Genomic DNA, 16,917 nt, shown 5'->3' on the forward strand with positions numbered 1-16,917 from the left:
CTGTAGGAATAGAAATATTAATCGTGGGGCTGTGGGCAGAATCCTCTTTACACAGCTTTCCTAAACCCCTTGTGTTCCATTTAGTTAGTCAAACCTCCATTTTGGAATCCTATTTATGCTGTGGTGCCACTTTGCATTGTGTACTCACTCAAAGACTGCGAGCATTATACTTTACATTTCTAATATAACGAGTGCCCAGTCATGGCCACAGAGAGATGCTGTGAATACAGTGTCACTTCTGACCTGCATGCACACACCTGTACTGCTAAAGGAGGAATTTGTATGGGAGCATTTAGGCAAAACCTACCACAGGGTTGGATGTAGCTGTTTAGGTTTCTGTTTACAGCATGACAGTCTTAGCCCAAAAGACAGAAGTAAAGAAAGGTGCTTTGCCTTCAGCTATCATGATTCCACAGCAGCAAGGATTCAATTTGTTAACCCAGGGAGAGCAATGCAGCCCCTCCTTCAGCCCAGATGCAGAATAGTGGGTGGTGTTGCCAGTGCCATTGTCAGTGGAAGCATAAAGGGAAAAAAGGCTCCTAATTGATCACATTCAATTGCAGAGCTCTCAGCCTCTGGTCTGTGTGACATTGATGAGAACCACATGCACGGGGACCATCAAAAGCAGCTTTGATATCACACTGCTTTTTAGTGTAGGAGCCAAGATCTGGGGGGAACAGTGCAACTGAAAGCAAGCAGGAAATTTTGCAGGGATCTTTATCCTTGGTGATGCAGGTATTCCTTGCCCCTTACACTACATATGGGATCCTTGTAGGATCATGGACAGTGTTTGGGGCAAGACTGTTGCAAATCATGTGAAATACAAGCAAGTCTGAATTTGGCAGAGCTTTTAGACTCTAAAAAGAGACTTACTCCTTCAGCTCGTGCTTTTTCAGCCTTCAATCTACTACTGACTCTGAATATAAAGAACAGATTATTCTTAATTGGTGGGATTAGTTAAATTAGTTAAGGTCAGTGAAAATTCACTTAACTATTATCAGTCAAGTCAGGGATTACTGGATTGATTGCTCACATTGGAGTTTCAGAAGGAGAGCCAGTGACCAAGTATCATTTCTGCTTAGTCAAGCTGTGGTATTGCAGATGTGGAGCAGAAAAGTGAGCAGTGGTACAGGCACATTGCTGCATAGCCACAGCAGCATGAAAAGAATCAGCCTGAATTATGGATCAGCCAGATCAACTACTGACTTCACAATTGCAGTGCAAAGGAAAGCTGTTGAGTAAATAATGTGCAAAGGTGTGGAATGCAAGAGCAGCCTGTGATATAAAACCTCAGGGCAGCATTTGTACAAGAAGTCCAACCCACTTGTGAGCACAGCAAAGCTTTTTAGTGCCGTTCTGTGCGGCATGACAGCAGCTGCAGAGCATCACCATCACTGGGTTACTTTCAGCAGCTTTCCCCTTCCTTCCCAGTATCTCATAGTCACAGTGCAGCAGTGACAGTTTTGCCTTTGGGGGCATTAGGCCTGAACAAGAGAGAGATACAATATCAGGCAAGACTTGATTTATAGGTTCTTCTCAACTGATTATTTAAGAAACTCAAATTAAGAATTCACACAAGCTCAGCTTCTCTGCTGCCCCCAGAGAATTTAAGTCAGATCTCTTGCAAGATTGTCTATTGTCTTGAAAGGACTTTGGACTAGGCCCAAACCAGCCATAGCAGGGTTCTGTGCAATAATTTCTAAAGTTAATTGCAGGGCATGCATGCAAGAAAGGTGAGCGACAAAATACCACCCAAAGTCCTGTTCTACAGCTACTGCTGTTAGTAACCTCCAAGAGTCCAAGGGTTATGCATCACTTTAAACTGCTTCTCCAAGGGTAAGAATCATTAAACATTGAAAAGAGAGAACAGCATGCTGATTTGACATAATCATTTCAGCACTGCCTGCTCTGCAAATGCTGTTGAATCTCAGGGATGTTGCTGGTAGTTGCCAAAATTATGACTGCAAGAGAGACAAGGAGTGGAAGCACAAATTAAAACACTTGGGAATCATTCTGTCTCAGGTCTGTAATAGTCTGCATTCATTTTCGCCTGGAGGTGTTTTATCCAAACCCTCTATCTTCCCTCCCCCCCTCCCCCCTCCCCCAGTAATTACCCTGTTGTAAATCCACAGTGTGTGAAAGTGCTTCAATTTCAAACCCATGCTATACCAAATTGTTCACATCCATGCCAGTCATTCTCTGCTACATAAAGCTTGGAAGAAACATTGCTTTCATATTTTTATCAGAAAAAAACCCGAGGGCTGTTGTTTTCTTGGAATGTTCTGAGTAAGCACATGTACTTCATAAAACCACGTCTGGTGTGTAAGTTCATTTTCTGGAGTGTCAGTGAATCTTGAAGAGTAGTCTCTTAATGTTATCTCAAAGCTTTATTTAGATTTTAGAAAATCAGAGGAGCAGCTTGTTGCTGCTGAGATTGGGAAGGACTTCCAAGTGCATTTGTCAAGATACCACATTAGTGTGACCCTCTTCACTCCTCAAATCACCTTGCCATAGTCTGTTTCACAGTTCAATTGCTGGAGGAGGCTTCCTGCCAGCATTTCAAAATGCCTTGTTTCCCCTCCAGTCCAGGTAAAGATTTTGTTTGCTGATTTCCCATTGGGATTTAAAAGGGAGTTTGTAGAGCCAGGCAGCTTCTATATGCCCTTCCTTACTACTCATTCAGAAAGGCTCTGTGGCTAATATATGTATTTGTGCTGAGTGGGTGCCTTCATTCCCCTCAGCTCCATAGCCAGGGGCAAAACTCAGAGACAGTGGTGTCAGCTGCAGTCTTTAGTTATCTTCAGACTAAACCCCTAGAGAGGGGAAGAAGGGCAGAACTATGAGTGGCGAGCTTGTCTCCACCCCCATGGGCCAGACAAGGGCAGCAGGAGCAATTGTATTACCTCCTTTACCTTCCTAGGGAATTGCTATCACCTTACCCACCAAGGGTACAGTGTCCTGAAAATGCAAAGGAAAGCATTTCTGCCTTATTAGCCTCACTTTTATGCTGTCAGGAGGGGATCCAGCTGTGTGTTAGGCTTTTACTCAGTCTGCACAAGGCAAACCAATTGATTTTTAAAAACAATAGATTTCGCATAAAGCAGCTAATTGCTGGGTATTGGTTGCAGTGAGCTGAACTCACCTGGAGCAGTCTTCTAGTCACAAAAATCTCCATATCCAGTCTCCTGGGTCACCTGCTTCTCCCTGCAGGTCTTCTTTAACTTGCTGCTTATCTTCGTCTCCATGTTGTGTTGCTTTATCAAGCTTGGGGAAGGGAAGAGAGACAGTGGGTTACACAGAGAGGCAATTTTCAAGGTACAAGCAGCACAAAGTAGAAATAAAAAACAAGCAACCTCCAGATCTCACAGGTGTGAGAGACATGCAAATGCATAATGTCTGTCATGGCTCTCATTGTTTTCATATCATTAAGACATTTCTAAGTCCCTTGAGTCCATGACTCATGACTCATGCAAGCCCAGGATATAGTAAGCAGGGCTGAATTAATTGCACGATACATTGATGAACAAAATGAAGTAAAGTGTTTTTACTGTACAAGGGAAAATACTTTAAACAGCAGACACAACAATTCAAATTATGGCTCACGCTGCATAAATGATAATGAGACTGTCTCAGTCAGAGTGAGAATGCTGAAGGGTGCAAAGACACCCACATACTGCTGCATCCAAACAGTGCTTATCATTCAACTAGGACAGTGGAATTTGTCTTCATAACAGTTCTCCTTTGATAGATACCTGTCTTGGCAGAAGGGCATCCTAGTGCACTTCACACACAGCACTGAGCCAGCAATATGGCTATTCAGTCTCTCTATCTTTCCCCCCCATCCCAAGTGTCATATATTTTTGTCATTTACATTGAAATCCAGTCATTCCTTGACATTACTGGAACCACTAGCATTGATCCCATTTGATACCACTGCTTCTGTAAATAGAGGCAGGACTTCCCTGTAAGACATGTAATGTGTCCCTGCAAGATACAGTAATGGAAGTGAAGTCACAGCTCATGTGTCATGTGGCAATAGATGAGTTATATTTCAACCTTTCATTTGAAAGTGACACATTCAGAGATTCCTGGGGGGACTTGCACAGCCTTTTTGGGTTTTTTTTACTGCTGTTCTGAGCTACACAGCCAGTCAGTTTTATTCTGATGCTTCCTAGCCATTTTCTAGGTAATTTCATCTTGGCATTTAATGCTTTGCCTTGGGAGATCTTGAAGTGTGCTGCATACAAGCAGTCCATAGCACTCAGGACATTGTCAAGGACAGGCTGGATAGCACTGTATTTGTGGCTTGTTTGAGAATGTCTGACGGTAGGTTCAGCACTGCACAATTCTCACTGCTTGAACTGGAAATGAGACGGAAGGATGACTCATGCATTTCCACATCCAGCTTCTGCAATGAACCTCTGACCCAGCTCATTTCTTAGTGGGCCCATCTTTTCTGTAAGAAGGAATAATGACAAGAAAGGAACTGAGCTAGTAAGACATTGCAGTCTTACACTGCAGACAGCACATATTAGGCAAGGAAGGGAGGGTTTGAGAAGTGTCATCCTGACCTCCGGGTTCTGTTACTTCATTTGTCAGACTTGGGGAGAAGGCTGCTGGTATGAACCGGACAGGAAATGGTAAGTTATAGCTGAACTGTGTGGGGTTGAATTGGTCACTTACCGACTTCTCTAGCTCTAAAATGAAACCAGCTTTCTTTTGGAATGAGAAATGAAGACTTTGTTATTTGTACCAGATTTTAAGGCAAAGGGTTCAGTCATCTAGTTCTAGGGAAAAATCCAGGGAAAAATCCAAAGGAAGCAACTAAGTACCTGCCAGCCATCCTTAGCTACCTGGCTCAACCAGTAAGACTGACCTTAACTTGACTTAGCTGTTGGGTGACATAGCTGAGCACAGTTAGCACCTTAAAATAGCCTTTTTATTGGTGTCTATCAACAGTTTCTTTGTCATTCCTCACTTTTTGGTCACAGCACTGACTTATGCATAAAAACTCTCTTCCTGCAGAAAGCTGCTAAGTCCTTTGCACACATTAGCTTTCCTGGACACTGGTTACAGTCAAAGTATAATGTCCAACCTTGTCTCACTCCATTGCATGTGCAAGCAGCAGGAAGAGTTTGACTGGGTGTTTGGAGCCAACAAACTGTTCTGTGCATAGTGGTGGCTTTGGAAACAGAATCCCAGGGTTGTTAGGGTTGGAAGGGGCCTCTGGAGATCATCTAGTCCAACTCCCTGCCTCCCCCTCCCCCGTCAAGGAATGTCTCCAGAGAAAGAGAGTCCATGCCCTTCTTGGGCAGCTCTGCCACCCTCAACGTAAATAAGTTCTTTCTCATGTTGAGCTGGAACTTCTGGTGTCTTAGTTTATGCCCATCGTCCTGTGACTGGGTACCACTGAGAAGAGTCTGGCACCCATAGCACCCGCCTTCGACGCATTAACGAGATCAGAAGCCGTGCGGTTCACATCACGTACGCAGAGCACCCGGACTGCCTCCTCCGCTGGAACACTTCTGACCAGCTGCCACTCAGCAAACTCTAACAAGCGCACCCGAGCCGCAACCCGACGAACCCCAGAGCCGCCGGGCACCGCCCGATGTGTCCGAAGGCACGGCAGGGCGGGGCCGGGGGCGGTGTCCCGGCTCTCCCCGCCCCTCGCCGTCCCCGGGCCCGGCCCTGCCCAACGCGAGCGGCCCCGTCGGCGGTCCTGGGGCTGCTGCTATGGAGCTGCCGGCTGTCAGCCTCAAGGTAGGGGCTTCCTCTGCCCCCGGGGCTCGGGAGCGGGGCCAGGGGAGTGGGAGGGCGGCTGGGGGCTTCCGGGGCGGGCTGAGCCGCGGGCGCTCGGATCGGCCCTCCCTGTATCCCTCCTCTCGCATGTTCTCCAGCCCTGTGCCTGGTCCAGATCCTGGCTGAGGCCCTGCTCGGAGCTGCGGAGCCCTCTGAGGAGGAAAACCTGATGTTTCTGCTTTTTTCATCACATGGGCAAAGGCTGCAGAAGTTGTGAATGCCATGAAGCCGAGTCGTGGGAGGTTTAGGTTGGATATCAGGAAAACGTTTTCCCCAGAGGGTGGTCAGGCATTGAACAGGCTCCCCAGGGCAGTGATCACAGCACCAAGCCTGTCTGAGTTCAAGGAGCGTTTGGACAACGCTCTCAAGCACAGGGTGGAATTCTTGGGGTGTCTTGGTGCAGGGCCAGGAGTTGGTGATCCTGATGGGTCCCTTCCAACTCAGTGTATTCTGTGATTCTTGGTTAAACCCACCAGGTGATGACTCCAAAGTTTGCTCTTACTTCAGGGATATTGCTAAAGTGGCCAAGGACTGGGCAGAAACAACAGCTGGCTATTAACTAGTGTCCGTGGAGGTTTCCAGCTCAGCTGACCAGAGCTAAGCCAAGACAAACACCGCACAAGATCCTGAGGAGACAAAGTTTTCGGTTGTCAGGCAAAGTGTCCTAGACAGATAAGCCCGCTTACTTTGGGGTTATCATCTGATAGATAACTGCAATTGCTTCTCTGCTGGAGAGGACAGGCTCCAGTTGAGGGCACTTTGGAAATCTCAGTGAATATCTGATAGCTAGAGACAGGAGATATAAGTGACTTAACCACAGTTACTTTTTTCACTTTTGGGAGAAGCACTTCCTTGCGGACAAGCCAGTGGATGTTAAAATCACACTTTGCTTTTGATGTTGGTGTTTGATACTGTTGTCTTCTGTGCTACCAGACAGGTGACATTTCCTCTATTTTTTTTTGTCTTTCACATTTTCAGAGCCCTGAGATTTCTAGGTGTGTGTGTCTTTTCCCAGCTTCACTGCTTTGTGATCTCATTTAATACAGTATGGTTTAGGTGGTTTCTTTGGTTAAAGCTTTGCCCAGAGAGTGAAAGCATCACTCATCACATCAGGTTTTTCTGCTGGTGATTCGTTAAGCTGTGAGCAGTGGCCTTCGACCAGGCAGCCTATGGGTTGGATGGGAGAACAGTATTATCTCAGCTACCCTTATTAATTCAGCTTTGTACAGGACAGCTTTCATGTGGTTGGGTTAAACAAAAGATTGGTGTTCATATAATGATGAATACCCCTCTTACTAGTTCACCAAGAAAAGCAACTTCCCTTGTTAGAGGCAAGTAAGCAAATGGATTTTTCAAGGCCTGGCAAGTGGATTATATTACATTCTGGAAACTAGCTGATACTTTGCTCTGACAAGTTTGGACTATTGTGTGATTCCCAGGGCACTAGGAAGATTAAAAGATCGTGCCTTCTGCTTCGTTTTTAAACTTGGCTTGATTATTTTTTTGCCATGCTAAAACAACAGTGAAAACTAAGGACATTTAATTTAAAAGTTGGCCAACACAAAATACATGTTCTACCATGGGAAATGGAGATAGGGGAGCTGAAAAACACTGACTTTTCAATGAATGAGTCGCAAAGACAACAAAACTAAAATGTTGCCTTTCTTCTCTTGTTTCAGACAACCATTCCCCAATCTCTTACGAGATAAGTGTGAGCTTGTCCCGGGCAAACTCTTTTCAGCATTAAGAAATTCCTTGTTGTTGAGTCTGCCAGTTCTGCTCTGAGCTGAAGAGCCAGGAAATAGGGAGTTAATAGTTGTACCTACATCTTCATACTGTTCCTGAGTTAGGGCCCGATTCCCTGGAAAATACCACAAAGGTGGGGAAGATTCTTGCTCAGAAAGGGCCTGGAAATAACACACACTGCTACTATTCATTGGCATGATCTGCTTATGAGTTCTATGAGATTATAAAGACGAGCCTTTTGATAGAAGTAGCTCCAAGAAAGCTGCATGACTGAGCTGTGTTTGTGCCAGAATGTAGCAGTATCTTAGCCTTGGGGTCTCTCTTTAAGCTACTTGCAGAGCTATACAATTAATGTAGCCCTGGAGTGGGTGGGGAACATGCTCATGGAACAGGATCTACTGGCTCGGTTCTAACAGCCATGCTCAGCAAAACATGGGGGAAACAGCACAGCCATATTTTTGCTGTGACAGCTTGACACCTATGATTACTGAAATAATCATGCAGAGCCTCGAAATACAACGTTTGACTTTGATCAAGTCTGGACAATGCCCTACAGTCCATGTGCCTGGAAACACACATTTTGTGCTAAGGCATTTTTAAATGCTAAGTCACAGCATCAAGGAATAATAGAGATGTCTGTATGTCATGTGGTTCAACCTCCTGCTCAAACCAAGGCAAACTGAAAAGTTAGATCAAATAGCTCAACTCGAAAATCAGCTGAGTTTTAAAATAAGAACAGAGGCCATGACAGCCCCATTGGATAGCCTGTCCCACTGCTTAAGCACTCATTATTATCACTCTCTTATAATAATGAGCAGCATCCTCACAGATGGCCACTCAGATTCACATTTTGGTTTTGTATGTTCTCAGGTGAATGTCACCCATAGAGTAGATGAGCTTACTCTAAACTAAAAAAAAAGTAAGTAAAATAGAAATTTAGATACAACAAGAAAATAATTGTAATTTGGAACTGTTTAATTTTTAACTTGGTTGAAATTCAACCTTGTGCTAAGTTCTGTGCTGAAGCATGTTTAAAGGAGTTCTTGTTCCAAAGAGTTTCCTATCAAATGAGACCCTGGCAGACCTAGGCTCTTTTTATGCTTGGCAATTAGTTTCATCACATGCTGGGATTTGCAAAGGAGGTAGGAATTCTCCTTAGCTCTTCCCAGTTTCCAATGGGATGCTTCTAATCACGTGGCCATCCTTCTTCCCAGAAGAGATGGGGACAAAGGACCCACCTTTCTTATTTTCTGCTCTCACCACTAGTTCAAGTGTTAGGAGTTATTTTCTCAAAAGAAGAAATGTATGTCTGTCTTAGCTACAGACTTAAATCCTTGGACAGATGGAAAAAATTTAAATTTTTCTGCTGTCTTATCAGGAGACTGCCTGCAAATTAACTGATCTCACATAGTTACTGTAGCTTTTCATTAACACTATATTTTCTATGTTAAAGCATACCAACACCACCAGCCAATTCAATAGTGCGCTGCAAAACTGTCAGGTAAATTGGACTAATAACTAAAAAGGGAATATCTTGGTTTTATTTCAGCAGTCACTCATAGTATCAGCCCTAGTTTACCTGACTTTATGCAGATGACTAAAAATACTTCATAATTTAATAACTGCAGTATTGATGTAGACAGCTTTAAAAAAAACCCCTCTCTGCCTAATTATGTTAACTGGTGAACCTTGAGGGGTCTTGCGGGTGTGTGACATGCAATTAAATACTACCTAATTAAGAATTTTCCTGATGTTATGATAGTCTCTTGAGTAAATGCTATTTGCATGTCTCCATTCTTATCCAGGAACATCTTGTATTTTACTGATTAGCAGTTTTTCCCCTGTGTCTGCCATACAGTTGGGGAGAAAGGGAAGCGTGGGGAGTGGTGAAGCATTTTGTAAGCTTTCATGAACAATTTAAAAAATTAATAAAAATATGTCTAAACAGTGTTTGAAGTTACAGCAAAGTCTGGTGAGTGCTCAGCAGCTGTGATGGGGCACTGCAGTGAAGGAAGAGCAGGAAGTAAGACATTTGCCTTGTGGTGTCATGGCAGAGCAGTGTGAGCCACAGCAGCTGGGCCACCCCTGTGCTTTCCTGACTGTGCTTCACTTATGTCACAGCTTCACTCTCTTCTCCAGCAACTAGTTTTGTTTTAAGTTAGAGCATGGAGAGATGTTTTTAAGTCAAGGAATCTAGCAGGGTGTCAGTAGATCTAAATTTCTTTTTAGTGTCTTAATGCTCCTATCTGCATACAGCTTCCTGTATCCACTGAGTAACTTAGGCTTTTACTACATACTTAGTTCCCAATTTTCTTTTTTTTTCCTTTTGGGGGGAGTGTGCTTCAGAGGGGTTTTGGTAATGTGGGTTTGGTTTTTTTTTAGACCAAGGCCAGCATAAATGCCAATTTAGAGCCTTTCTCACAGCTAGGAAAAAATGGAAGCGTGGCTGTATCCCATGGATCCTCTGGTATGTCCAGGCTTCAGCCTTTCTTTAGTGAGGCTGTTAATAGAGCCTGTCTTCCATATTCTTGTTTTCACAAATGTTTAGAGAGCAAATATGAGTGATCTCCCTTTGTTGGAGTGACCAGCAGGGTATAGATGTAGAAAAAGCCTGAAGTGATATATTGTTGTTCCCATTTGCTCTCTGAATAAACATGTAGGGTATATTTCCTTGGTTACAAAAATGGCAAGTGGTGGTGAAGAGAATCCTTGTATCACTTATTACAGTATGATCCTTTTTCCTTGATTTGTCCCCCTGAGCACAAGGATCAGGATCATTAAGGACACGTGCAAAGTACAGAATTTGTGGCAGCATTTTCTGCTACTCAGGGCACTGCTGGCCTTTGGACCTGGTGGCTTCATTGGGAGTGAAAAGAGCTGTGTGCTCTGTCAGGATCGGGTTCACAGAGTCCTCGAAGAAGCCTTCAGGTCTGTTAATACTGCAGTGAGGTTGGATCACTGCTCTGAACAGACTGGAAGGAGGTAAAAGAAGGATTTGCTGAGGACTGGAGTGAAATTCCGGGAGCTGCAGGCATGGCTATCCATGGGCTTTTTGGTGATGGGATGCCAGATTGGTCATGTATAAACTGTGCTAGCACAGTGTAAATCAGATTGTCTGGCTTTCTGTGCAAACTCTTCTGGAGTTCCAAAAAATAACCCACTTAGAAAAGGCTAAGTGGTCCCTGCATCAGCTGTCGACAGAGATGACAAGAAGAATGAATGACTACAGTGTAGCACCACAGGAAATATTCCGCAATAGATGTGGAGAAAAATAGCTTTGTCTTCACTGTCCCAATTGCCTCACCATCTTTCTGCACTGGTTCATGGGTCCAGGCCACTCTTCCACCCATCCCTTGGGGACAAGATGGTGTCATTTTGTGTTGATCCTCCCAGAGTTCTCCCAACATTCTGACCTGTCTTCCTGTTTTGTTTTTTTTTCACAGGCTATCATTCTGGTACATTGGCTGCTCACGGTTTGGTGAGTGATAAGTGTCTGGCCTGGGGGAGAAGAGGGTATTCCTTCAATCTAGGAATGGGGTGTTCCCTGGGAATCAGCACTGCCTGTTTATGCCTGTGTGCAAGAAGATCCTAAATCTAAGAGTGAGGTGTTTGTATGGGAACAGGGATGAAAGCAAACTGTTGCAGGCTTATTGTGAATGTGAGCTGTTTTTTTTTTTTTTTGTGTGTCATTTGGCAGGGGATGCATGAATTACATGTTGCCACTCTCCTATGCCTGGGGAAATTTCAGTGTCCTTGCAGTGGGGATCTGGGCCATTGTGCAACGAGATTCCCTTGATGCCATAATGATGGTGAGTGTAAGAATATTGGTCTCCCCCAGGCTGCTCAGGAAGAGGGTGGAGGGCAGAGCCTTTGAGCCAGTGATGATTTTCAACTGTTCCCAATACAGCAGTGAACAAGTCAATTCCCTGTTTGGGTGAGTTTGGGGATTTTTAAGAGAGCATATAAATCTGTGAGCTCTGTAAACCATGGTGAGAAGCATTCACTGTCAATTATTCTTCTTCTCCGAGATGAGGCATACTTGATTCTTGTTTTTTTTACCTGCTGTTGTGACTTGTAATGCCAGATGAGGACTCAAAGTGTTTAATATGCTTGAGTTGGAGAGACTTTGTAAAACCCTTTTCTGAACACTGAATAGATTGGCAAACAAAAAGAAACAATTCTAGAATATATTATGAGAAGGTATCTGACAGATGTGAAGAAAAGGCATGAAATACAGGATCATTCATCCAGGAGTATCTGTCTGCCTGGGGCAGTACCAAGAGTGTTGTGTCATTCTGGGGTGAAGGATGATTGTGTAACATAGATCTCGTAGGAAACAGATGCTGACTGTTACTGTCAGTGGTTAAACGCTTCATGTCCCATTCTCTCTCCTTGTTTCCAGTTCCTGACTGGCCTGCTGCTCACAGTCCTCACAGACATCATTCACATCTCTATCTTCTACCCTTCACACGACTTCCTCAGTGATGCGAAGCGTTTCAGTATAGGCATGGCCATCTTCAGCCTCCTCCTCAAACCTGTGTCCTGCTATTTGGTGTATCGAATGTATCAGGAGCGTGGAGGAGAGTACACCTTTAACATAGGTGGGATGCTTTCTCTGCTTCCATGTCAGTGTGGGCCACTTCCTCAGGTGTTAAGGGGACAGCCTTGCACTTTGGACCCTTCAGCCTGACCTCTCTGCAACTGGATTCTGCCCTCCTTTCTAGGCACATGGGGTGCTTATTCTCTCTTGCTCATATTTGTTCTCCCATTTTGTTATTTTGATGTGTCTTTGGCCTTAAATTTATATTCTTCCTCTCTCCTCTTGCAGACCTGAAGTTTTTGACAGCCACTTTGCCCACAATGGTGTTGTGAGAGGCTTTCCTCTCTTCCTCCTCCTACATTTGTGTGTGTTTGTTGGAAATTTTTGGGTGTCCTTTCTTTGTCAAGCCTTTCTTTTCCTTCTGGGGGAAAGTAGAGGCAGTATTTCCTCTGGCTGGATTATGAACAGGAGGGAAATAAAGCTGGATTTCTACCTCCATGCTTTCTGTGGGCCTCACATGTCCTATTTACCTCGATTGCTTTGGACTTTGTTCCTCACATGGAAAATGGGACTGATGTTTACCTCATGAGAGTTTGCTTGGAGACATGTAATTTTTCCCCTGGTTGTACTTGATAATGATAATGTGGAAGATTTGCCAGAGAGGATGGGCTGTGGCTAGATGTTCTGGGTCTTGGTCAGCTTTGCCAAGCATACCTGGTGCTAGTTCATGCCTGGGCAGCTGCCAGGGATTGATTGTTTGCCAGGGATTGTTGTTTGAGTTCATGCTGGCAAAACCTGCAGCTTGGCAGAGTTCTGTTTGTCAGCCTAAGAAGGCTGTGCAGGACAAAAGATGGCGTACCTGCATTACAGTGTCTGGAAGCTGTCTCTTATTCTGCTTTGGTGGTAGCAAATATCACACTCCTGTGAAAAGAGGTGGAAACCTGCAGAGGAGGAGAAGCCATGGAAGGAAAGCATGTCTTAGGGCACTGTGTGCTATTTGCATCTCTCTGCTAGTGCAGCGTGGATGTCATCTCTGCCAGCTACTTGTGAAAATCCAGACAGATAGGTCTTACCTGGGTCAGGAGGCATATGAGTCACCTGCAGTGCCTTGTTTGTGCCAGTTTTTATTAGCTGCTCACTGTGCCTGTCATTGGGATACAACATGTGTATTCAACATGTGTATCCCATAGAAAGTGTAGGTATCATTGAGGAGTCCATCTCTTTGCTTGGAAATTGGGAGCACTTCTTTTCAACCACACTATCCCAAACCAAGAATCTCCTCTGAGGCACAGGTGGGAATTCAGACACTTTGTAGTTTCATATCCTCTCCTGAAGTGTCTTTCTTACAAGATTTTCAGTAGTGTGTTATTTTGTGCTGAATGTGCTTGACAAATTTCCTCTCATTTTCCTGCTATCTGGCATTTTCTTTAGAACCCAGCAGTGTTGAAATTTTCCTGGCCTTTTCTGTCTTGTTTTCCTTCTACACGAAATCCCTCTTTGTTGCTTGAGTGCATCCTTGCTGCTCAGAACAAATCCCTCATAGTCTGGTGGCTATCTGTGATTCAGGTTGCTTTCTCCCCATGGCAAATACCTGGCCCATAGATAAAAAGCTGTCCATGCACATTCTCTGCCTCCACTTTCCCTGCTCATCCCCTGGACAGTAACATGATTTTGCACAGACAATTTTTTCATAATACATTTAGGAGCGCTGTTGGATTCAAATTTGGTGCCATACTGGAGGCATAGCTGCATTGTTGGAAAGAGTGGTTCATGGATGTATCATGTCTTTAAATCTATGCTGTCAGCTAGCCACAGTTCCTGTAGCTTCTGGCTCTGTCTGTTCATTTTTCCATGAGCTCTCATACACTTTATCTTGCTGAAATACACTGTTGTGCTGCTACGGGGTATTGTGGGTCTTGCTTTCCACACAGCCATGTGGCTACAAAGAGGGCAGTTCTCAAGGAAAGAATAGGTGTGTTGGAAGGATGACTTCTCTTACCTCCTGCCTGTTTAGTGAGGATCACAGATCACAGGTGCTGGGAGCTGGTAAAATGTGTGCTCCCGAGCTGTTGGTTTCTTCTAGGGCATTCAGTTCTTGTGCTTTTGCCTTTGTCCCAAGCTTGTTCTCTTTCATCTCCATTCAGGTGTCACCAGTGCAGGCCAGGACCGCAGCACCTACGAGCCCATCGATCAGCCAGACGTGCCTCCACAGTGGCCTTCCTCAAACAAGGCAGCCCAGCCGCCGTACTGAGGCACCCTGCAGCCCAGGACCAACACTGCCCTCACCCAGCTGAGCCTTCCATTCTTCCTATGGAGCAGCACCTGCTACTGGGCAAACAGAAGATCTGATATTTCTTTTGCTTCCCTAAAGGTTAGGTAGATGGGTTCTGCAGTAAATCCAGAAGATCCTGGAGGTGTCATGTTAAGCACTATGACTCACTGTAATCCCAGTACTTTCCTTTCCTCCTTCCCTCTAAACCCCACCTCTGTACATGTGACTGAATGCGCCTTCTGCACTCTTCTAAGTGTTTCATTGTGCTTCCTCTTCATTGTAAGAGAACCACTCAAAGTACTCCTGCACAAGCAATCTTTAAAAGGCTTATGGACTGCCCTAAAACAATACAGTGTAGCCTGATTTTATCCAGATATATTTCCAGGAAATATATGGTGTTGCGATAACAAGTGATGCAGATTCCCCAGGCAGGTGCAAAGGAGAGCCGCTTTATTGCAAAAACGCGGCCTTTTTAAGCACTTAGCCGGTTATCTGTTTACATAGCTTTAAAGCACAACAAACATAACTCAACCAACCACCACGATGTGAGCACACGATGGTCACACAGCGTGTTTTTCTACCCTTAATTCCGCTGTGTCTCTTTCCCACAGTCCTTTTCTACTTAGCCGAAGTAACAGACCTGAACCATGATTTTACAAAGGCAGCAAGGCCTTCATGCAACAATCTGGGAGTTCCCAAGAGTTGTTTTTGATGGCATTATTTAACTTCTTGTGCTCCCAGGATCTGGTATTAGGTTTTATTAACTGATGCTTTTATGCAAGTTGAATGTCCTTCAGGATACTTAAAATGACTGTTGAATGTAGATTATAGATCCTTTGTGCCTTGAAATACCCTTTTGCCTTCAGCTGCCTGTCTTAACAGAACTTAACAGAAAAATGTTACATTTTTCTAAGAAAACTATAAAATGAGCACAGTTTTTCTGTGTTAGAAAAAGTTACACTGGTCACTTATGTCTCATTTGAAAATGTAGTTTTCCCTGAGGGCTTGGGACTGTAGCCAGGCAGTCTGGGAGGTTCATTATGGGGGAAGGTTTACAGGGCTCTGATGGCTTTTAGTCTAAGCTTTACTCTGAGAAGTAGAAGATACTGCTTATAATTGTGTGAGTTGGAAGGTGGGCTAGTAAAATGGGGATTAGGGAAAGACGGATTTAGTTACAGTGTAGACATGAGTTCCATTGGGTGTGACAAACTATAGACTGTCTTGTTACGCACGATAAATCTGTCCTGCTGTGGCTTTCAGGTAAGATTCTAAAAAAAGAAAACAAACCAAACAAAACCCCAGAAGCAAGCAAACAAATTCCAACAGGATCATTTACAAAAGAAAAGGAGTTAGCTTTGGCAGAATTCTAGTGCTAGGAAGATATGTATTTTCCTGAAGCAAGTAAATTTTCAAAGTTTCTATCTGTTATTTTACAACTGCATTTCTCTTGACAAGACCTGCTGCTGTGTTGATTCTTTGGTAACCAAGACCCCTGTTGACTTTGCTCTAACCTCCAGAACCATTCCATTTGTATTTTTAAAACCAAGCAGTTTTCTCCCAACTTTGATCACTTCAAACATAAGCAGATGCTTCCTCTACTCTGCTGCACAGGCACTACAGTGGCCATAGAAGTGTGGTAGTTGACTTTACTCTCTCAAAAGGAGTGTTGGGCATTCATTTTACAGGTTTTACATATAATAGGGCACAAGAATAGGAATTGGTCTGTTCTTGTGATTAGATGGCAAAGAAGGAAAGAGTAGGCAGAAATTGCTGGGGCTTGTGGAGTGCAGAGCCTTTATGTGAATGGGTTTTTTCAGCTCTTTAGAACTGTACAGTGACAGCACAGATCCCTGAATAACACATTTAAATACTCAGGTTTTTGTGGGGTTTTTTTAGCTAGACCTATGTACCACAGACTGAAAATGACTGCATTAAATGCTGTGGGTTTTGGATATTGGCACAGTCAGTTATATCTAGCGAGGCCTTCCCAGATGTTGTACATTGGAAATACCTATGTAGCTGACCTGCCATGCGTTTTTCTGTGGAAAATTTGGTACATTTGGGAGCTCTGGGGAGCAGAGCAAGGCAGGAGTAACACTCAGCTTAGAGTGCCTCAAGGATACCTATTTTGAGGAATAAATCAGAGGTGATGCTAAAAACAGACCCCTGTCCTGGCTGAGGAGGAAGAGAGTGTTTGTACCTGGTTCAGGAGGACGTGAGGGGATTCACGGAGCTGCTGTGCCAGAGCATGGCCTCGCTGGCTTCCTGGTGGGACTCTCGTGGGGTCTCGGCGAGATCTCCTCACCCAGACAGGTGCGATGCTCCATTCGGCTGGTTTTGCTTTTTTTTTTTTTTTTAATGCTCAGGTCCCGCTGTGCCCCGGGTTTTGGTGGTGAGCGGGCAGATCCCCAGGATTAAGCCTAGCCCGCCCAGGGCAGGTGCCTCCCTCAGCGCTGACGGCTTCTGGTCCGGAGGAGGAGGGGGAAGAGGAAGACGTGGCGCGTGTCCTGAGGCGCTGCCCGGGAGAGGCACGGCTCCCGCCCGGGATGAGCCCCCCCTC

The 16,917-nt window shown here is 44.6% G+C and overlaps 1 protein-coding gene across 1 annotated transcript; it reads left to right on the forward strand.

The window, feature by feature from the left end:
- The first annotated feature begins 5,652 nt into the window (after positions 1-5,652).
- LOC121675740 (angiotensin II receptor associated protein) lies at positions 5,653-15,315 on the forward strand. The gene is made up of 5 exons (XM_042051423.1): positions 5,653-5,760; positions 10,989-11,023; positions 11,243-11,354; positions 11,948-12,146; positions 14,230-15,315. Exons 1-5 carry the CDS (start codon positions 5,734-5,736, stop codon positions 14,334-14,336), a joined length of 480 nt encoding a protein of 159 aa, XP_041907357.1. The 5' UTR covers positions 5,653-5,733; the 3' UTR covers positions 14,337-15,315.
- Positions 15,316-16,917: the final 1,602 nt, after the last annotated feature.

The sequence above is a fragment of the Corvus kubaryi genome, unplaced genomic scaffold (genome assembly GCF_017639235.1).
Source record: "Corvus kubaryi isolate FWS band 111438036 unplaced genomic scaffold, C.kubaryi_AGA036_p1.0 75, whole genome shotgun sequence".
NCBI classification, from domain to species: Eukaryota; Metazoa; Chordata; class Aves; order Passeriformes; family Corvidae; genus Corvus; species Corvus kubaryi.